General features: G+C 42.1%; 1 protein-coding gene across 5 annotated transcripts in view; it reads right to left on the bottom strand.

Annotated features, from left to right (window-relative positions):
* Window positions 1-23,375, bottom strand: part of LOC132883797 (leukocyte elastase inhibitor-like) — a 108,732-nt gene that overhangs the window by 61,360 nt on the left and 23,997 nt on the right. For 2 of the 5 annotated variants that reach the window (XM_060917816.1, XM_060917813.1), the window contains exons 3-4: window positions 22,638-22,745; window positions 22,138-22,278 (exon numbers count right to left, since the gene is read on the bottom strand). In XM_060917816.1, coding sequence (XP_060773799.1) covers window positions 22,138-22,278; window positions 22,638-22,745 — 249 coding nt within the window. Of the gene's footprint in view, window positions 1-7,021; window positions 7,629-7,714; window positions 7,883-9,114; window positions 9,258-14,788; window positions 14,907-22,137; window positions 22,279-22,637; window positions 22,746-23,375 lie in introns of those variants that run through there. The other 3 variants (XM_060917814.1, XM_060917819.1, XM_060917818.1) reach the window with 3 other exon arrangements.

Here is a 23,375-nt window from a genome sequence, read left to right as displayed (position 1 = left end):
TGTAGCTGTGTTTAATTCATATCCAGAAAAATATATATTCCAATATAATATACTCAGCATAAACATTTTAAATAGATTCTATATTTTTGGTCCATCCATTACAAAAGTAGCCTATTTACTGTTGTTGATGTGGGTCACTTGCTGTTAGCCAATTCACTTTCTCGTACCAGGAGAGCTGAAAGGAACGAGTATTATTCCCTACCTTTTTCACCAAGTCAATTTGAGGCGTTGGTCTACCCTGCTCTTTAATTTTAATTTTTTCCTCGAAAGGAAGACTGGCAAATGGCTTTGCCAAAATTAAATCAGCAATGCTTGGCATCCGTGCGCAGCTTTCTTGCTAGCTGACTAGCCCCCTCAAGTTCAAGTTCAGTCACTCAAATAAACTAAGTTTCTGGAACTAAGATAGCAAACTTGACAACACTATATTTACACTTTATTTACAATGAAAATATATACAAACTAAAAAAGCTGGTAGAAACCGTATGTAATGAATGAAATCGAAATGTAAGCTGATCTCTTACAATACACCACAGCACTTGCGAATCCGCATGGGACTGAACTGAAATTCACCGCTGCCTGTCTATATTTGAAACGAGCTGTCAATCAAAGAAAATATCCGGCCGCTTTCACCAATCACCAGTCTCCTCGCGGAAACTGCCATGTCCCTCCCACTGTGAGGCTGGGACTCCGTGGGCGGGCATTTTTGCAGTATTTGTCCAATAACCATCTTGCATTTTGAGATTGAAAAGCGCAGAGCTCCCAAATGCCATTGAAGTCCACTGAGGCTGGGCTGCATCGCGTTGTCACGAGGGGGAAAAACTCATGCACACATTAGGTGAACTGGGGAAAATTATAACGGAATGATTTCGCACTGTAGTTGGGTTGAGCACATATATTTCTATGATTCTGGATCTGAAATAGCAATGTTATAAGGTCGGCTATAACATAAGCCTAGCGCAATTCATCCTACACGATGTTCGTCATTTTTAGAGGAGGCTGAGTCTCCCTCGTTGTCTTAGAGGAATCGCCCGTGTTGCACACTCATTCTCCATTGGGTAGAGTGATGTAATACACATAGGATAAGCGATATGCTAACAATATTGCATGCTATCAAACCAAATTAATGCAACCCGCAAGAACACGTTTTTATTCCATGGAAAAAGTGTCCTGTATGTATAATAATTTCCAATATTTCACTCCAATGACGTCACTCCCAGTGTTTGCCCATTGACTAGACTTGCATTGTCAAAATGGCGAACCGATTCAAAATTCAAATTCTTTTGATTAACTTGCATATTTTTTTGTGGACGTGTCCACATAACATAAAGAACATTACACGGTGGTGTGAAGATATGAAGTTTAGCTTCTAGTGTTGAAAATATTGTCACTCGTTCGCTTTGCTCACTCGTGAATACATTGACCACTCAAAGATAAACCTCTCTCTCTCACACACACACACTAGATAGATAGATAGATAGATAGATAGATAGATAGATAGATAGATAGATAGATAGATAGATAGATAGATAGATAGATAGATAGATTTTTTTCTCTCACTAATTAAATGAAAGTTTATTTGGATGAGCACTGCATTCAGATATATGAAGGCACTGGGCAGTTCATCGCCTAATCTCATGTCATTCTTGGTACTTGGATGGGGAAACACCATGAATGCCAGTGGGTACAAGCTGGTTAACTTTAAGGAATATATTTATTTGTATGTAGCAAATAATATTGGAATGCAGTCATAAATGTAGTGTAGTAATATATGGAGGATAAAATGTATGACATAATACTGAAATGCATGTTAAAGAAACTATGAGAAAAGGGCATTTTATGATGAAAATAAATTAAGATATCATACCATTGTTTAAAATTATTACATCAGTCCTCATTAATGACACTGACTGGTTTTCATGGTTTTGAAAACATTTTTAATGTCTTTCACAACTGCACATTCTACACAAACACATTTGATATTTACGAGTCTAAATCAGAGAGACTCCGATTCAGTGACCTTAAGATTATATCTGTAAACCCCTCACACTACAGGATTATTTGGGCAGATAAAACGCTTCCAACCAGCCTTGAATCGGGAACACCCCTGCGATTATAATACCCAAAATCGGCCTGATCATCCTCTAGGGTGGCACCAGCTTTTGTCTTGACTCAAAGCGCCAAAATCTTTTGTATGCTCAGGTAAATGCACATGTTAGCAGTTGCATCAGGTACTGTAAACATACTTACACTTTGTCCACAGTTGCAGCCTAAGCTCTCAGTGTCCTCACACATAGTTTATATTCATACTATTTATTAACAGAATATTTAATACCAGAGATAGTCTCACCTGTCATGGACAATACACTGCTACACCACCAGAGGGCAGCGTCATCTACCTCTCTACACATCTATCCGTCTCTCCTCTCATTGTTAGAATTGTGATTTAGAATGTTTTTGCCTCTGAAGTATTGTGTATGACCTGGATTGACCTTTTGAACATGAAAAGGAGAAATCTTGGATTTGCATCAAAAAAGTCAAAGTCCCTTCCATGCCAGGATCTGGTCTTCCCAGGCAGTTTCCTGTCCCAGTACTAACCAGCTCTTGGAGGCGCATGGGTGTGGCGCTGATCTCCATAGCCCTAGGCCTCTCGCCTATACAGCTAGGATTACAGCGGGGGGCTAGTCTTCTGGTAACTGCAAGAGTTTGACTTTCCTACTCACATCTGTATTGCAGCATGCCTTGCCAGATGGCAGTAGGTACCATTTTTCTGATGGTCTTTGGTATAACCTGACCATGAGTAGAACTCTTAATCTCCCGGTCAAGAGGCAGACACACTAACCACTAGACCAACTCGTAGTTTGGATTTGCATGTATGATTATAATAAACCTCCTGCACATGGATCATAAAGACTCTCTTAAGTCTCCTCCAGGAACTGATTTTTACAACAGAAGCCTGAGGAGGTCAATGGATGAGACAGCTGCTTCTCCAGGTGAACACCAAGCAGTAAGAATATAGCTACTTCAGAGATGGCAGTTCCATCATGCCTAACTTTCTTGTCTCATTTCCTTTTCCTTGAAGTCAAGTCAGTTTATTTGTACAGCGCTTTTAACAACAGACACTGTTGCAAAGCAGCTTTACAGAGAATTAAAGACTTTAAACATGCTAATTTTATCCCTAATAAATTTATTTATCTATCCCTGATGAGCAAGCCTTTGGTGATGGTGGCAAGGAAAACCTCCCAGAGACAACATGAGGAAGAAACCTTGAGAGGAACCAGACTCAAAAGGGAACCCATCCTCATTTGGGTGATAACAGATTGCATCATTATAAATAACCTGTTTCTATAACTGTGTCCTATAGAGTCACAAAGTACAACTGTATAACCACATTATTTTTAGCATGAAGTCTGTTTTGTTGACGTTATTAGCTGTTCATTGATGGAGACTTGAGTGCAAAACTGTTTGTGAGAAGTGCAGTCCTAAAGCTATCATGACAAATGTAGTCCTCAGCCACTGTAGCAAGTGTCCAGAGCCATCTTCCAAGTGCGACTTTTGACAGTCCATGTGAGGCCATCCTCTACAGGAGCAATAGAGCTTTTCCATGAAATTTTATTTGCATTTTGTCATTCTGCTGCTTTATCTGAGATGACAAAGGATTTTATTTTCAAGTGGCTCCCATATCTCCAGAGCAATTACAGTAGTTAAAAATAGTAAAATGATAGATGGTGACACCGTACTACTACTAATAATAATAAGGAGAAGAAGTAGAAGTGCTATTAAATGTTGAAATAACAATTGTAAGAAGACAGACTCATCTATACCTCCCACCTATATACCAAGTTTCAAGATATTATTTGTCACATTTTTCAAGTTGGGCGGCACGGTGGTGTAGTGGTTAGCACTGTCGCCTCACAGCAAGAAGGTCCAGGTTCGAGCCCCGTGGCCGGCGAGGGCCTTTCTGTGTGGAGTTTGCATGTTCTCCCCGTGTCCGCGTGGGTTTCCTCTGGGTGCTCCGGTTTCCCCCACAGTCCAAAGACATGCAGATTAGGTTAACTGGTGGCTCTAAATTGACCGTAGGTGTGAATGGTTGTCTGTCTCTATGTGTCAGCCCTGTGATGACCTGGCAACTTGTCCAGGGTGTACCCCGCCTTTCGCCCATAGTCAGCTGGGATAGGCTCTAGCTTGCCTGCGACCCTGTAGAAGGATAAAGCAGCTAGAGATAATGAGATGAAATTTTTCAAGTTCTGCTGTAGGAAACCAACCCTACCTCTTTGCACTGACCTCAGCAGCCCATGGCATAAACCCACTGGATCTTTGGTCCAGGTGAGCTAAAAATTAAAATTTCTCACATTTCTTAGTATCAAAAGGCATATATATATATATATATATATATATATATATATATATATATATATATATATATATTACTTAATCAACATGTATACCAACTTTCAAGACCATACCACTCAGTTTCAAAAAGTTCTGCTCCAGAAACAAAACCTACCCCTAAGACTAACCTGAGAGACTAAGTCTGAAATTGTTTCCATGGAAACATGAAAAATTAAAAAGGCACATATACATCACCGTGTTAACATGTATACCAAGTTTCAAATCCGTATCATGAATAGTTTTGGATATATGCTCCGGAAACGAACATTGCTCTTAGAAACTAAGTCAAAATCTATTTTCTATGTAAAAGTTTGAAAAATACTTTTTTTTCCCCAAAAATCCAAAATAGCAAAAGGCACCAATTCACGTTTCTTGATATGTATACAAAGTTTCATGAAGATATCTTCAGAAGTTTTAAAGATATGGCCCGGAAACGAAAATGTGACCGGACAGACAGAACCCGTCTCTATATCCCCCTGCCCAAAGAAAGTTTGGCGGGGATATAGAGACAGCTACCTAGTGTGCCAAGGACTGTATTGTAGGTGGCTGATAGGTGGTGATCTGAGACACCACTTATCAGCCACCTACAGTGCAGTCCTTGGCACACTTCCCAGACAACTGAATACACACCCTCAGCAAAACTCAGTGGACTTCAATGACTCACAGGTTGACATATGGCCCTTTTCCACTACCCTTTTTCAGCTCACTTCAGCTCGCTTCAGCTCACTTCAGCCCGACACGGCTCGCGTTTCGACTACCAAAAACCAGCACGACTCAGCTCGTTTCAGCCCTGTTTAGCCCCTAAAACTCGCACCGTTTTGGAGTGGGGCTGAAGCGAGCCAAACCGAGCCGAGTGAGGCTGGGGGCGTGAGCAGACACTCCCCTGTGCACTGATTGGTGAGGAGGCGTGTCCTCACATGCCCACACACGCCCCGCGAGCGCGCTGGGATCTGTAAACACCGCAAACCCGGAAGAAGAATAATTACGAATTACGAGAATTTCTGAAGCCTTATGCGCCTCGCCTCATCTATGCGCTCTTGCCAGTATCTGTTGGCGTTGTCGGTGACAACAAGCCACAGCACCAAGACCAGCAACACTAACGACACCATGTCCTCCATGTTTATTGTTTACTATTCGGGTCGTGAGACTACCGCTTAAAAGCTCACTGAATCAGTGACATACAGAGCATCGTGGACGAGTTCGCGGAGCGCAAGGCTCGTCGTATGCCCTTCAAATAATGCGCGCAGTAGGCTATTGATGTTTTATTATGAGCCATGTACAGTATGTCGCCTAATGTTTTTTTGTTTCTGAGTTACATGTTCGTTTGAAGGACTTAATGTACAAAATAACATAGTTGCACCCCGTAGTGTTGAAATTGGTAAACACAGTGCATTCAGTGAGGTTTGCACCGCCCTCCTTTTATTTCTGACTCTTCCTGTCACCACTCTGAGCGCTCATTCGTATGCCCTTCAAATAATGTGCGCAGTATAGGCTATTGATGTTTTATTATGAGCCATGTACAGTATCCTAATGTTTTTTGTTTCTGAGTTACATGTTCGTTTGAAGGACTTGATGTACTAAATAACATAGTTGCACCCGGTAGTGTTGAAATTGGTAAACACCGCAGTTACGGACATTTTGTAGCCTAAAATGATGTTATGATAAGCTTTAATAAAGGGCCCGGTCATTTGCCCCGCCCCCGGCCCGGCTCTGACTTGTTCCGCCACTGTCACTGATGTCACTGTTTGCGCTGCTTAACGACATCACGTGACGTCCACCCACTTTCGCTAACTCCACCCAATGTGTCCACCCACTTCCAGCCAGCACGTTTCAGCGCGGTTGTAGTCGAAATGCAACTCCAACAGCCCCGCTCAGCCCGACTCAGCTCGATTCAGCACGGCACGGCTCAGCCGCGTTTGTAGTGGAAAAGCGGCAATAGAGAACCAACCACCCACAGATCACCCTAACGATCCTCTAGGCTGCTAACACCATTCACACCCGGCCCCCAGTGACCTACAGTACACCTACAGGATGACTCAGCAGCCCATGCAACCTTAATGACTTTCCTGAGGGTTGCTTTTGATCCACTAGAGGATAAATACCTGGAACTTCCCACTAGTCAGACAGAACCGAAGAAGCATTTCGGATGAAAGGTGAAATACCTTCAAGGATTTCAAGCAAGTCCAGTTGCCTTCTTTTAGCACCTACCTTCTCTGCATCCCCAGCCATGGGTATTCTCCTTCTACCAACTGTAGACACACACACACACACACTTTCAGTTGTGATAGCAACTGCTTCCTGCTATTATAGATTACACCAGCTCTGTTGCTGTAGTAAAGATGACATTCAACATCTGTATATACCCTATATGCCCAGGTTGGGGAGAAATAAATGGCCCTCACAAGACCGGCCCACCAGGAAAATAGCCGAACTTCCCGACGGCCAGTGCATACGTGCATTCTGTCTATATGCATATTTCTGAAGAGTGAGAGGAAGCCCGCATGAACAGAGGGAACGTGCATGCACACACACCCATCAAGATTGAATGGGGCCCTGGAGGTGGCAATGCTACCCAATGTGCCACTGTGCTGTACCAGCATTGTTTTCAATATTGTTTAATAGAACACTGATATGTGATGTCAAGAAAATGTTTATTTCATGTAAGCAATATCACATCACCATATTTTACCAAAGTGATTTCTTGGAAATATGTCAGTTGACATTTTCACACAATTTCATTATCTAAACATGTTTAGTGAGTACACACTTATTTAATTATGACATCAAATGACTGCAAAGAATTATAATTGCACTTCAGAACATCAGGCAATTTAAGGAGAGCTGTAGCGTCCACAAAAGAGAAGACTTCGGGTTGGTGTGTGTTGAATGAAAAAGAGGAAGGGGTGGTCAGCCACAAAGGCCTCTGGGGGAATCAGGGCACAACCCAACATCATTGTGGCTGCGGTAGCCGCAGCTGCTTCAGTGCCTTCCTCATTCACGTCTACAAAAGACTTGTGCACCACCTTGGAGAGCACCAGATTATTGGAAGGAGACATGCGTGAAAAATCACATCTGTCCAGGCTAAAGGCATCTACCATGCCCATACTAATGAGCAGGTCCTCCATGTCATAAGATTCCTCAAGTTTGAACCGTGGCAGAGACACCTCCACCTCCACACTGTCCATCATATCGGGCCGTGTCCACTCCATGAAGTTCTCATAGGTGAGCGCTTGCTCAAGCTGAGAGAAAATATAAACACAACATAGAAATACATTTTATACATAGATTAGTTAGATTTACAAAAGCATGTCAATTTAGCGTTTACCTTCTCAAGGCCGGTAGTGTCATCCTCTATCGAATCAGGTAGCACAATTAGCATGCTGAGCTCCTGGCCATCGTATGGCATTTCAAGAATCCTGCACCGCAGATCAGCAATAAAGGTCAGGGGAAAATCTGCCTTCTGTTTCATCATCTGCACTGGTTTAGTGTCTCTCTGTGTGTAATCCAAAGGGGGGGGGACAAAAAAATTCACAAATGTGCATGACAGATCATCACTGTTTTCACATGTTGGATATGCTGCAATTTTTAACTGGGAGGCTTTATTTTTTTTTTTAATTATTCGTACCCCGCCTTTCGCCCGTAGTCAGCTGGGATAGGCTCCAGCTTGCCTGCGACCCTGTAGAACAGGATAAAGCAGCTAGAGATAATGAGATGAGATTCGTATATTTAAGTTGTACTGTTACTTTTTGAGGGGCAGCACAGTGGTGTAGTGGTTGGCACAGTCACCTCACAGCAAGAAGGTTCTGGGTTCAAGCCCAGCGGCCGACGGGGGCCTTTCTGTGTGGAGTTTGCATGTTCTCCCTGTGTCTGCGTGGGTTTCCTCCGGGTGCTCCGGTTTCCCCCACAGTCCAAAGGCATGCAGGTTAGACTAATTGATGGCTCTAAATTGACCGTAGGTGTGAATGTGAATGGTTGTTTGTCTCTATGTGTCAGCCGTGTGATGATCTGGGGACGTATCCAGGGTGAACCCCGCCTCTCGCCCACAGTCAGCTGGGATAGGCTCCAGCTTGCCCACAACCCTGCACAGGATAAGCAGTTACGGATGGATGTTACTTTTTGATCTTCGTTTTTCTAAAATGTCAACACTGGCGGTACGATGCTGCGATGGTCAGCACTGTCCCCTCACAGCAAGGTGGTTCTGGGTTCAAACTGGGGCCTTTCTGTATTGAGTTTGCATGTTCTCCTCATGCCTGCATGGGTTTCCTCCAGGAGCTCCAGTTTCCTCCCACAAAGACATATGGATTAAGTTAACTGGCTACTCTAAATTACCCATGTGTGTGAATGTGAATGGTTGTGAGTCTCAACGTTCGCCAAGCGAAAGATCGGCGACCTGCCCAGGGTGTACCCCACCTCTCATTCAACATAAGCCAGGATTGGCTCCAGCTCACCTGCAACCCTGACGGACAAGTGGTATAGATAATGGATGGATATCAGAACCTGAACTAAATAGGTCTAGAATGTGTTACTTAAACATTAGATATCACTGCAATTCTCAAAGCAAAATAGGACAAGGCAGAACTGCACAGAGGAAGATGGGATGCACAGGAGAAAACAAGTGCAGAGGAGAGGAGAGGAAGGAGTGCACAGGAATGTACAGGAGAGGAGCAGGTACAAGACTGCTTTAAAAAAATAAAATTAAATTTAAAAAAAGTGCATGGCACCCACCTTGTTCAACCTGAAAGGATGCTCCTTTGTATTCTCCACCTTGAACTGCATTGCCCAGTTGCCCTTGAAGTAGATGGCATTCACCAAGACAAGTATGGTACTGTTGTCAATATTTTCTTCTTTCAGCAAGTCCTTGATTTTTTCTATTGTGAGCATTTTAATTCACAAAAACACGTTAAGTAGATGCCAACATTCATGGAGAAACATTGCATGGGAAGAATACATTTTCTGTAATGCAGTCAAATAGATTTACACAACATTCCTACCACTTTAAAGGTGCACATTGTTGTTTTATTGTGACACAAACGATAATTAAGATGAAGAAACAAATCTGGAGTGTGCATAGGTATTTCACCCCCTTTCGTATGAAACCCCTAAATAAGAGCTGGTCCAACCAATTCACTTCGTAAGTCACAGAATTAGTTGATTAAGATCCACCTGTGTGCAATCAAAGTGTCACATGATCTGTCACATGATGTCTGTATAAATCAACCTGTTCTGGAAGGACCCTGATTCTGCAACACTACTAAGGAAGCAACATGAATACCAAGGAGCCTCCAAACAGGTCAGAGACAAAGTTGTGAAGTATGGATCATGGTTGGGTTATAAAAAAATATCCCCAACTTTGAATATCCCAGGGAGCACCATTAAATCCGTGATAACAAAATGGAAAGAATATGGCACCACTACAAACTTGACAAGAGAAGGCCGCCCACCAAAACTCACAGACCGGGCAAGGAGGGCATTAATCAGAGATGCAACAAAGACACCAAAGATAACACTGAAGGCGCTGCAAAGATCCACAGCAGAGGTGGGAGTATCTGTCCATAGGACCACTTTAAGCCGTACACTCCACAGAGCGGGGCTTTATGGAAGAGTAGCCAGAAAGGACGGCATTCATTTAAAAAAACATTGCTTAAGAAAACATGTTTGAAGTTTGCCCAACAGCATGTGGCAGACTCCCCAAACACAAGGAAGCTTCTCTAGTTAAATGCAACTAAAATTGGTCCTTTTGGCCATGATGGGAAACACCATGTGGGGCACAAACCCAACACCCTGAGAACACCATTCCTACAGTGAAGCATGGTGGTGGCAGCATCATGCTGTGGCAATATTTTTCATCTGCAGGGACAGGAAAGCTGGTCAGGACTGAAGGAAAGATGGATGGCACTAAATACAGGGCAATTCTGGAGGAAAACCTATTTGAGTCAGCCAGAGGTTTCAGACTAGGATGAAGGTTCACGTTCCAGCAGGACAATGACCCTAAACATACTGCTAAAGCTACACTGGAGTGGTTTAAAGGGAAACATTTAAATGTCTTGGAATGGCTTAATCAAAGCCCAGACCTCAATCCAATTGAGAATCTGTGGCATAACTTGAAGTTTGCTGTACACCAACAAAACCCATCTAACTTGAAGGAGCTGGAGCAGTCTTGCCTTGAGAAATGAGCAAAAATCCCAGTGGCTAGATGTGCTAAGCTAATAGAGACATACCCCAAGATACTTTTAGCTGTAATTGCAGCAAAAGGTGGCTCTACAAAGTATCGACTTTGGGGGAAGTGAATACCTATGCACACTTCAGATTTCTGTTTGGTTTTTTTCCATCTTAATTATTGTTTGTGTCACAATAAAAGCAATTTTTTCACCTTTCAAGTGGTAGACGTCATGTAAATCAAATGGTGTTAACCCCCCCAAATCCATTTTAATTCCAGCTTGTAATGTGACAAAAAAGGACAAACACCAAGGGGGATGAAAACTTTTGCAAGACACTGTATCAGTACTGAAGGAGTACACAAAATGATATGAATGAAAATCAGTACGATCACAAGGGAGCAAACTACAAAGTGGGTCTGCATTATACCCAACTTTTTTTAGGCTGCATGAGAGATACACATGGGCAAAAAGGGTTAATCAGATTAAAAAGCATGCATGATTGATTATACAACCCCAATTCCAAAAAAGTTGGGACAAAGTACAAATTGTAAATAAAAACGGAATGCAATAATTTACAAATCTCAAAAACTGATATTGTATTCACTATGGACCCTTTTCACGTGACGTCACGACAAACGCAGCCGCCATTTTGGACATGTACTACCAGTAGTTTACCACAGCCAGCATTGAGGAACGGCAGCAAAGAAAGTGTTTATTTTCAGCAAGACTTCCATCATGCCACTATATTGTTGTGCACCTGGATGTAGTAACCATCAACAAACAAGGCAAGGGTTATCATTTTATCGGATCCCGACGGAGAAGATGGATAGCGGCCATTAAAAAAAATTAACAGATTGGCAGCCCTCGGCATACCAACGCTTGTGTAGTGACCACTTTGTTGGAGGTAAGACGAATAAAATTAGCCAGAAAAGGCATTACATTGCTGTTAACATTCTGTGGCGGCGAGTGTGTAACCAAATAGGCTAAAATAACCCATTGTAACCTCTTTGTTCTTCTGTAGTAGCTATTAGCTAACGACATTAGCTAGCGTTGTGTTCCTTTGCTGTTGGTAGACTGTAGGACAGATCAGAGGCAGTGTCCTACAAACAGAGCTTAATTTGAGGGGGAGCAAGCCGGAGCGCGTTCCGGAACCTCGGGCGTTGGCTCCGGCAGCTATTTACACTGGATCCGGTGATCCGACACCTCTTTTGACTATGTAACAAAAAAACCCCAAAATAATTAAATAAAAAAATGCAAGTTTATTTAGTGTTAATGTCTGATTTTGATATCTGCCTTGTTGGTGATTTCTCTCATGAAACGACATCCACAAAATATCTGCAGATGAGCTTAATTTGCAGTGTTATTACAAAACATGCCCAGAAGCGCAGCGTAGCGCCCCCTTTTTTTCCGCACCGGAGCCGCTCATCCTCTGCGCTCCGGGACCTCCCACTTTACAAATTAAAGCACTGCCTACAAATAAGTGTTCAAAACAATAGGGGCATGTATTTGTCTCTTAAATCCAGGCCGTTCCCTGTAATCTGTAACACTGGGTTGGAGAAAGTAATGGCAAATAGTGAGTGCACAAGCCATAGAAGGTAAACTGTACACAGCGCCAGGCAGTGTGATGGTATGTCTACTGTTAGATTGTGTTAGCTTATCAATGAACACACTCGTCACTCGATGAGTTTCACGTCTTTACGACGGATACTTAAATGTGTGTTAGGTATTATTGTTGAAGTCTAAGCAGTCATTGTAGCAGCTAGATGAGCGAGAACCGAAAGGGTCTGTGCCATAAACCGTTATTTCTGTACGGCGTTGCTAATGTGTCGTTACTGTTGTTATTTCTCCCTCTGCTCGCCCTGTAAATGCCCTACGTCGCTGGATAGCGAAGGTATTTTCTGCATCTCGCTCCTTTTTCTTGTATGTTCTCCGTTTGTCGCCTTCCTCGCATTCAAACCAATTCGAGCCGAAGTCCGCTACATGTCCAAAATGGTGGTCGCGTTTACGAAGGTCACGTGACTGAAAAGGGTCTATAGAACATAGACAACATATCAAATGTCGAAAGTGAGACATTTTGAAATTTCATGCCAAGTATTGGCTCATTTGAAATTTCATGACAGCAACATCTCAAAAAAGTTGGGACAGGGGCAATAAGAGGCTGGAAAAGTCTCATCTCATCTCATCTCATTATCTCTAGCCGCTTTATCCTTCTACAGGGTCGCAGGCAAGCTGGAGCCTATCCCAGCTGACTACGGGCGAAAGGCGGGGTACACCCTGGACAAGTCGCCAGGTCATCACAGGGCTGACACATAGACACAGACAACCATTCACACTCACATTCACACCTACGGTCAATTTAGAGTCACCAGTTAACCTAACCTGCATGTCTTTGGACTGTGGGGGAAACCGGAGCACCCGGAGGAAACCCACGCGGACACGGGGAGAACATGCAAACTCCGCACAGAAAGGCCCTCGCCGGCCCCGGGGCTCGAAACCAGGACCTTCTTGCTGTGAGGCGACAGCGCTAACCACTACACCACCGTGCCGCCCGGCTGGAAAAGTTAAAGGTACAAAAAAGGAACAGCTGGAGGACCAAATTGCAACTCATTAGGTCAATTGGCAATAGGTCATTAACATGACTGGGTATAAAAAGAGCATCTTGGAGTGGCAGCGGCTCTCAGAAGTAAAGATGGGAAGAGGATCACCAATCCCCCTAATTCTGCACCGACAAATAGTGGAGCAATGTCAGAAAGGAGTTCGACAGTGTAAAATTGTAAAGAGTTTGAACATATCATCATCTACAGTGCATATCATCATCAAAAGATTCAGAGAATCTGGAAGAATCTCTGTGCGTAAGGGTCAAGGCCGGAAAACCATACTGGGTGCCCGTGATCTTCGGGCCCTTAGACGGCACTGCATCACATACAGGCATGCTTCTGTATTGGAAATCACAAAATGGGCTCAGGAATATTTCCAGAGAACATTATCTGTGAACACAATTCACCGTGCCATCCGCCGTTGCCAGCTAAAACTCTATAGTTCAAAGAAGAAGCCGTATCTAAACATGATCCAGAAGCGCAGACGTCTTCTCTGGGCCAAGGCTCATTTAAAATGGACTGTGGCAAAGTGGAAAACTGTTCTGTGGTCAGACGAATCAAAATTTGAAGTTCTTTATGGAAATCAGGGACGCCGTGTCATTTGGTCTAAAGAGGAGAAGGACGACCCAAGTTGTTATCAGCACTCAGTTCAGAAGCCTGCATCTCTGATGGTATGGTGTTGCATTAGTGCATGTGGCATGGGCAGCTTACACATCTGGAAAGACACCATCAATGCTGAAAGGTATATCCAGGTTCTAGAGCAACATATGCTCCCATCCAGACGACGTCTCTTTCAGGGAAGACCTTGCATTTTCCAACATGACAATGCCAAACCACATACTGCATCAATTACAGCATCATGGCTGCGTAGAAGAAGGGTCCGGGTACTGAACTGGCCAGCCTGCAGTCCAGATCTTTCACCCATAGAAAACATTTGGCACATCATAAAGCGGAAGATACGACAAAAAAGACCTAAGACAGTTGAGCAACTAGAATCCTACATTAGACAAGAATGGGTTAACATTCCTATCCCTAAACTTGAGCAACTTGTCTCCTCAGTCCCCAGACGTTTACAGACTGTTGTAAAGAGAAAAGGGGATGTCTCACAGTGGTAAACATGGCCTTGTCCCAACTTTTTTGAGATGTGTTGTTGTCATGAAATTTAAAATCACCTAATTTTTCTCTTTAAATGATACATTTTCTCAGTTTAAACATTTGATATGTCATCTATGTTCTATTCAGAATAAAATATGGAATTTTGAAACTTCCACTTCATTGCATTCCGTTTTTATTTACAATTTGTACTTTGTCCCAACATTTTTGGAATCGGGGTTGTAAAATACAGATAATTTATTGTCTGTGTTTCCCCAAAGTCACAAAAGCCCTTTATAAGTGCAAGTATTGCTCCACTTGCACTTGCTGTGATATCATGCCTCAACTTATCAGCAAGTGGATTTTCTGAAGTCTAAAACTAAATGATATCTGACTTTGTGACATTCCAACTTCAGGAATGTTTGATGCTATGAATTTATTTTCAATGATCTTACAATCTGTTTACCAAACTATTTTTCTTCCCATGAAAGTGTAAATCCTGTATGAATATATTATATATATATATTTGTAAACTTCAAAAACAATACTAACCTTGTGTTTGTTTCTCCACCCACTTATTAATTTTGACACGTTCGGCTTCTGCATTTGATTGAAAGTCGACAGTTTCCAGTTCAGCATTGTAGTACGTTTTGGTGTCACTCAGAAATTTCTGTTTAAAAAAAATATATATATATATACAGTGGGGCAAAAAAGTATTTATTCAGCCACCAATTGTGCAAGTTCTCCCACTTAAAAAGATGAGAGAGGCCTGTAATTTTCATCATAGGTACACTTCAACTATGAGAGACAGAATGGGGGAAAAGAATCCAGGAAATCACATTGTAGGATTTTTAATGAATTAATTGGTAAATTCCTCGGTAAAATAAGTATTTGGTCACCTACAAACAAGCAAGATTTCTAGCTCTCACAGACCTGTAACTTCTTCTTTAAGAGGCTCCCCTGTCCTCCACTCGTTACCTGTATTAATGGCACCTGTTTGAACTCGTTATCAGTATAAAAGACACCTGTCCACAACCTCAAACAGTCACACTCCAAACCCCACTATGGCCAAGACCAAAGAGCTGTCAAAGGACACCAGAAACAAAATTGTAGACCTGCACCAGGCTGGGAAGACTGAATCTGCAATAGGTAAGCAGCTTGGTGTGAAGAAATCAACTGTGGGAGCAATTATTAGAAAATGGAAGACATACAAGACCACTGATAATCTCCCTCGATCTGGGGCTCCACACAAGATCTCACCCCGTGGAGTCAAAATGATCACAAGAATGGTGAGAAACAAATCCCAAAACCACACGGGTGGACCTAGTGAATGACCTGCAGAGAGCTGGGACCAAAGTAACAAAGGCTACCATCAGTAACACACTACGCCGCCAGGGACTCAAATCCTGCAGTGCCAGACGTGTCCCCATGCTTAAGCCAGTACATGTCCAGGCCCGTCTGAAGTTTGCTAGAGAGCATTTGGATGATCCAGAAGAGGATTGGGAGAATGTCATATGGTCAGATGAAACCAAAATAGAACTTTTTGGTAAAAACTCAACTTGTCGTGTTTGGAGGAGAAAGAATGCTGAGTTGCATCCAGAGAACACCATACCCACTGTGAAGCATGGGGGTGGAAACATCATCCTTTGGGGCTGTTTTTCTGCAAAGGGACCAGGACGACTGATCCGCGTAAAGGAAAGGATGAATGGGGCCATGTATTGTGAGATTTTAAGTGAAAACCTCCTTCCATCAGCAAGGGCATTGAAGATGAAACGTGGCTGGGTCTTTCAGCATGACAATGATCCCAAACACACCGCCTGGGCAACGAAAGAGTGGCTTCGTAAGAAGCATTTCAAGGTCCTGGAGTGGCCTAGCCAGTCTCCAGCTCTCAACCCCATAGAAAATCTTTGGAGGGAGTTGAAAGTCCGTGTTGCCCAGCAACAGCCCCAAAACATCACTGCTCTAGAGGAGCTCTGCATGGAGGAATGGGCCAAAATACCAGCAACAGTGTGTGAAAACCTTGTGAAGACTTACAGAAAATGTTTGACCTCTGTCATTGCCAACAAAGGGTATATAACAAAGTATTGAGATGAACTTTTGTTATTGACCAAATACTTATTTTCCACCATAATTTGCAAATAAATTCTTTAAAAATCAGACAATGTGATTTTCTGGATTTTTTTTCTCATTCTGTCTCTCATAGTTGAAGTGTACCTATGATGAAAATTACAGGCCTCTCTCATCTTTTTAAGTGGGAGAACTTGCACAATTGGTGACTGACTAAATACTTTTTTGCCCCACTGTATATATATATATATAAATTCAAAACAATGAAATTCATGTAGATTGACAATTGTTGTAGAATAAATACAACTGATAACTTCTAGACCAATATAATATAAAAAATAAGCATGGTCTTTTTCTTCTGAGGCCCTGTCCACACGAGTACATTTTTGTCGAATCCGCATAAATACTTTATCGTTTCGGCCTCGCGTCCAGACGGAGCTGGCTTTTTCAAGGTGTGAAACCGGTATTTTTTGAAAACGGGTCCCAGAGTGGGAAAATCCTAAAACGCTGGATAGCCCGGAGTCGTCTGGACGGCGAAACGGATTTTTTCAGAAACTATGACGTATAAGCCCCGCCTCTCTAACCTTTAACCTCAGCTGCCGCTGCTAGACGCGTCATAACAACAACGGCGGACTACAGGCTTGTGCTCGTACTGCAGAAACAACTCAGTCTATTGCGGCTGCTACAGCAAAACCTTCTGCTTTTATATTACTGCGAGGAGCAACAAAACTTCTCGTGTTATGAGCTTGTTTTGTAAACAGCGCGTGACCTTTATACGCATGCTCCATGGCTTCTCTTCCAGTCTTAGTGTATTGGTGTGGTGGCATCACAGCGCCACATACAGGCCTGGCATATGTACTACAGCGTTTTGGGTCGTTTCCAGTGAATCGAAACGACGCTGTGTTTACGGAGATTTTTTTCAAAACGACAGCGTATTGGGTGAGGCCGCATACTCGTGTGGACGGGGCCTGAGTCTTAGTTCTTTCACAAGTTTCTTCCACCTTATGGCCAATTTCTCCATTGAGCTTTTTTCCTTTTCTTGCCTTTGGACACTGACAAGCTGTTAAGAAGCTAGAAAATCATTTATACTGTCAAGAGTGATATAATAATTTAATTTATTACACTATCCTTATTAGTGTTAATACCAATATTTATGGTATGGACTGCATTTGAAAGGTCTTGGGCGGCATGGTGGTGTAGTGGTTAGCAGTCTCGCCTCACAGCAAGAAGGTTCTGGGTTCAAGCCCAGTGGCCAACAGAGGCCTTTCAGTGTGGAGTTTGCATGTTCTCCCCGTGTCTGCGTGGGTTTCCTCCGAGTGCTCCGGTTTCCCCCACAGTTCAAAGACATGGAGTTAGGTTAACATGGGGCGGCCTTGGGCCAAAGTGCCCTTGAGCAAGGTACCAAACCCCTAACTGCTCCTCGAGTGCTGTAGTATGGCTGCCCACTGCTCTGGGTGTGCGCACTTGTGTTCACTGCTTCAGATGGGTTAAATGCAGAGGATGAATTTCACTGTGCTTGAGTATGCATGTGCTTTTTCAATACCGCAAAAGTGAGATAAACAGGAAACGAAGAACAAGATTTCACAATTGACCAATATGACAATATAATGTTGATAGTATGACCTCATACAGCAATTGTGCTTTATGGCCAAAAGTATGTGGACACCTGACCACCACAACTTTTGCCACAAAGCTCGAAGCACTCAATTGACTAGAATGTCTTTGCTTATTAGAGCATTACAATTTCCCTTCACTGGAACTAAGAGGCCCAAATGTGTTCCAACATGACAATGTGCACAAAGTGAGGTCCAAGAAGACACTGTTTGTCAAGGCTGAAGTGGAAGAACTTGAGTGGCCTGAACACAGCCATGACTTCAATCCCACGGAATGTCTTTGGGATAAACTGGAATGCTGACTTTGCACCACGCCTTCTCACACATCAGTGCCTGACTTTACTAACACTCTTGTGACTGAATGAGCACAACTCCACAGCTGCACTCCAAAATCTCGTGGAAAACCTTCCCAGAAGTGTGGACAATATTACAACAGTACACGGGGACTAAAATGTACAACATGGCAATACAGACTCAAAAAGCATATATGGGTGTAATGTGTTTATTTTTATTGTCTCGATATACTTTTAGTCCATGGGCCAAGAGACCCAAATTAGGGATTTTTGTACCACATAGAGGGACCAGTGCTATCATAGATTTATTTTTTTTTAAATCTACAATAGTAGTTGTTTTCTTTAAGGTATGATTGCAAGCCTCTGTGAGTAGCTTTTGTGCTGTAATCATGTGATCAAATGACATCATTCAAACTAGCTTATGGCCAGCAATCTAGAGCTGTGAAATTTGAAGTTATAATTATACTTAAATGTTTTTTTTAATAATTTACACATAAGCCATGCAAACAAAGTTCGAATGCACAATAATGGAAATGTTGAATTTTTGTTGTTGTCGTTTTTTGCTACCATGGCAACAGAAATGCCCCATAAAAGTCCACAACTAAAAATAAATTTCACTGAAAAAAAAAGTATTTTTATGTTGTAACTAAGCAACCACATCAAAACTAGAGATGAAAGTGGAGCAAAGAAAAACCCCCTGAACTTTTGAAAGTCAAACTAAGATATGGGGTGGGGGCAACGTCCCCCGAAAATATTTTAATAACATAAAACGCAAAACCCGCATTCTAGTGCATTTTAGCACTTATTTTCACTAAAACAAGTTATAACTTTTAAGCCTTTTTCTTTCATGTACATTAATGATTAACATGTCAAAAATATCCAATTTAATTCCCCTAGTTAATGAGTAATTTTCAGGAGTGCATTTAGAAAACGCGGTGATTTTCCTGCTACACAGTTCAGTACTTCGAAAAAAAAAAATCAGACAGTTGAAGGTAAACTCAGCAAAATCCCAAAACAGTACTGTTAAAAAGTAAAAGGTCTGTTAGAGTTTCTAAAGCTTTCAGGTTTCAATGTTGGGGACATTGAGCCTCGTTTATCAATCTTTTAGTAGAGTTGTGCGTTTGCAGAAGCTAAAGTGAACTAAACATTTCCAATTCCAATTCACAGCGAGTTGAAGCCAATTGTTTACATTAGTTCGCATTGTCTGTAAATTTAAACACACCAATGGATACCAAATTTCTCATATAAATCAGGGGCGTAGGCAGCGCTCAAAACTAACGGTGTCCCGATGTCCCGGGGACCATAAAAAATGTCATCGGGACACAAAATTATCATATCTGGGACAATCCCGGGATAATGGAAAAAAATAGATCTAGAAAAAAGTTCTACATTAATATTATTTACAAAGCCGTAACACATATGTAGACATTCACCTAATTTGTCAATTTTAATTTTAAAACGTTAACAGCGAAAAATACATTAGTAGCTACACTTTCGATGCACCTGCATCCGTAGGCTACAGAGCAGCGCATTCTGTTCTAGAATCTTCGGCCGGAGTCCGCATTATATGGACTTGGAATGGAATTGCTACCGCACACGCTGCGCCGACTCTTGCCAGAACAAAAATGCTTAAGTGGTTGAAGCGGACCGACCGCGGGGAAGAAACTGAAAGCCCAGACATAATGTCTCCGGGACCTTCAGGATCCAAAGTGTCATCGCCTGGTCTGCAGGCAACGCTAGCAACTGAATGAACTTAATGAACACTGTTAAACACGTTATAAAATACAACAGGAATGATGTGGATGATATTGACGGAAGATACCGTTCAACAGAATAAGTGAGTTTTCTTGGTGTCTTTCTAGTTCAGAAAGTTTAGTCAGTCAGCAGCACAACTAGGCTCGGACCTGGCACTATGTTGATGTTGCTAACATTTGCACCCGGCAGCGAAAGTTCATAAAATGGATAACGGAAAGTTCATAAAAATGGATAACGGTAATGGTGAAAATTATAAGTTGGCCTTATAAGTTCCAACAGATATTCAAGGTATAAGTAGATGAAATGAACATAAAAGGGGTCTTATTTTCAACTAAAGTGTACTGCAGATGTAGGGAGTTGAAACATTTTCTGAATGAGCTAGTTGGCCCCTTTAAATAAACAGGTATCTATTCATACAGTGAGATCGCCAAAGTTTAATAAACTGAAAATGCAATAACTGTAATTTTGAAGTAGATGATGTATAGGACATGTGTCGCTTGTGTCTTGTGACTTATTGTAAAAATGATATAAAGGGTTCAAAATCGCATAGTTACAATTATAATAGTAACTTCATATGATGAGCGGCACGGTGGTGTAGTGGTTAGCGCTGTCGCCTCACAGCAAGAAGGTCCTGGGTTCGAGCCCCGGGGCTGGCGAGGGCCTTTCTGTGTGGAGTTTGCATGTTCTCCCCGTGTCCGCGTGGGTTTCCTCCGGGTGCTCCGGTTTCCCCCACAGTCCAAAGACATGCAGGTTAGGTTAACTGGTGACTCTAAATTGACCGTAGGTGTGAGTGTGAATGGTAGTCTGTGTCTATGTGTCAGCCCTGTGATGACCTGGCGACTTGTCCAGGGTGTACCCCGCCTTTCGCCTGTGGTCAGCTGGGATGGGCTCCGGCTTGCCTGCGACCCTGTAGGGCAGGATAAAGCGGCTAGAGATAATGAGATGAGATGAGACTTCATATGATAATATTAACCACTGGTTATTTCAGAGAGGAAAAAAATGGGGACACTATTGCTTCCATTCGGGACAATACAACACAGAATTCGGGACCACTGGGGGACACAAAGAAAAAAAGTTAATTTCGAGCCCTGGGCGTAGGGTGCGCGTGTGTGTGTGTGTCACACACTGACTGGCAGCCTGAGTACATTATGTAACAAAAAATTACTATTGCTAGTTTTAGGCAGCTTAGAAACCGGCTCTTCCATTATTGCTGTTTCTTCCATGTTTTCTTGATGCTGTGTTCTAGAAACGGCACTAAAACTTAGCTTCGAAGCCACAAAATGCAACTTTGATGGGGAAAAAAAAAAATATATATATATATATATATATATATATATATATATATATATATATATATATATAAAATAAACTGCTTACCTCTCTTCACGTCGAAAGAAGGAGGAAAGTTTTACTTGTTTTGACATGGCGAATTATTAACACAAGAGAAAATACTCGTAATTTGCAACTAAAAAGACTGCAGCTACACTGGCAGCTTGAACATGCTTTCTAGTGCGATTGTGTTGCGCTTGCGCAGAACAGTGTCAGTCCTGCGTGCCTTAGCACGTGCACCTGAAGGCGTGCCTTGGGCATGCGCGCCTAACGAGCTCCGGCACGCACGCCGTTAACAAAGAACACTTGTTAGTTTAATCAATGAACTATGTTTGGGCTATTTAAGGACTGCGCCCACGCAAGGACGATGCGAAGTATTACACCGTGTCTAGGAACGCGAAAAATCCGAAAAATAAATTTCTCCATTCAGAAAACCGGAGATTTAAGAGTTGTCAAATATCCGGATTTCCGGGTATTTCTGGAAGACTTGTCATTAGCAGAAAAAATCTGGAGGAATTTTCATGAAAATCTAAAAATCCGGAATTCCGGGAAAATCCGGAACACTTTCATGACTACAAAACACACTGAAATAAAAGTTAAATCCTTACTTCTGCAGATCATTAAAGAATTAATCATCAGTGAATTCTGGTGATTTTTTTTTTTAATGCAACCCAGGCCAAACTTCAAATGTGTCATTATCAGCTGGTCCCTCGGAGTGGTACATCTAGGTGAGTAGACCATTTGTTGCGATATCACAGATATTTCGAAAGCAAAGCTCCATCATGATGTATAATGTGTACTGTAGAAAGGTCATTTTGCACGTCTTTGTATCCAGACGTCTTACCTCCACAAATTCGTAGGTCTTCTGTCCATAAAGCCTATTGGCCAAGCTGAGGGAATAAGGCGCTTCTGCTTTGTTCAGTTCACTCATCAGCTTGTTGAAGCTGTCATGGATGTCACCTGTGGATTTTTTCTGTTGCAGTATCTAGGAAATATGGATGGCGATATAATCCAAGTTAACCAAAAAAAAATATATATATATATATATATCTTTGCAGTAAGTGAATATTCAACTCCATCCTGAGAGAATTTTAGAGCCAAAAAATAAATAAAACGGGTAAGCAAGTGAAAACGCACATGTTGCTCATATACATCAGACTTTAATATACAAGCTGCGACATATAAATGCAAAGAAAGAAGGACGGCACTGGATCCCAGTTATCCACCACCAAGGAGAAGCACCTATATGTATGCCATGAACTACCATCACCAATGTTATTGCCAAATTAATGCTTTTTCCCCCATGGATGTTAGTGCCTCCACTGAGTATTTGCATCCAATAACCTTTTGTAAAGCCGCCGGTATCTCGAACGTCTGAGTTTGTTGTTGTGCAAGTGTGACTGCGACTGGTTGAACAGGCTTGGGCTCCACTGGTTTGTTGAAGCACAAAACCTACAGTAACATATTAATCATCAGAATTCAAAACCTTTCACTGCATACACTAGCTGCTGTTTGCAGGAACATGACTAAAATCTGTTCAGTGCCTGCACTATGGTCATACATGTACTACATAAAAGTGGACTTAATCATGAAAGAGGATTTTACCATGTGCATTACATCTATTGCACAGAAGGAACTGTTCATACAGGAATTTAAAAGAGCCAGACATTTCTCTACGCCCTACTCATGTTTGAGTATCTAAGCTTTGCAGAAGTGGCCATCCCTAAACAAGCACAAAAAGGCCTTTTTTTTATTATTATTAGGAAGAATGGAAAGTAAGGAGTGCCTGATAAAACAGTATTTTTTACCTACCACACAGTTTACTTTCCTCATGACAGAAAAAGACCATGAGTAATTCCTAAGACTTGCACGACAGATTGCAACAAGTCCTATTTCAGTAAAGTGACTTGTACTTCATTCATCAACAACCTGCTTTGGGTGCATGTTGAGAAGACACAAGCAGTGAATGTGATACACGTTGAAACCCTTTACCATGGCCCAATAAACAAACAATCCGCTGTGTGAGGAGTCTTGCTTTTTATTTGGACAAGTTGAGAAACGTTCCCGCTCTCACTTCTACAA

Source organism: Neoarius graeffei, chromosome 3 (assembly GCF_027579695.1).
Source record: "Neoarius graeffei isolate fNeoGra1 chromosome 3, fNeoGra1.pri, whole genome shotgun sequence".
Classification (NCBI taxonomy): domain Eukaryota; kingdom Metazoa; phylum Chordata; class Actinopteri; order Siluriformes; family Ariidae; genus Neoarius; species Neoarius graeffei.
The sequence above is the reverse complement of the archived record's forward strand: the minus strand, read 5'-3'. Positions and strand labels throughout refer to the sequence as shown.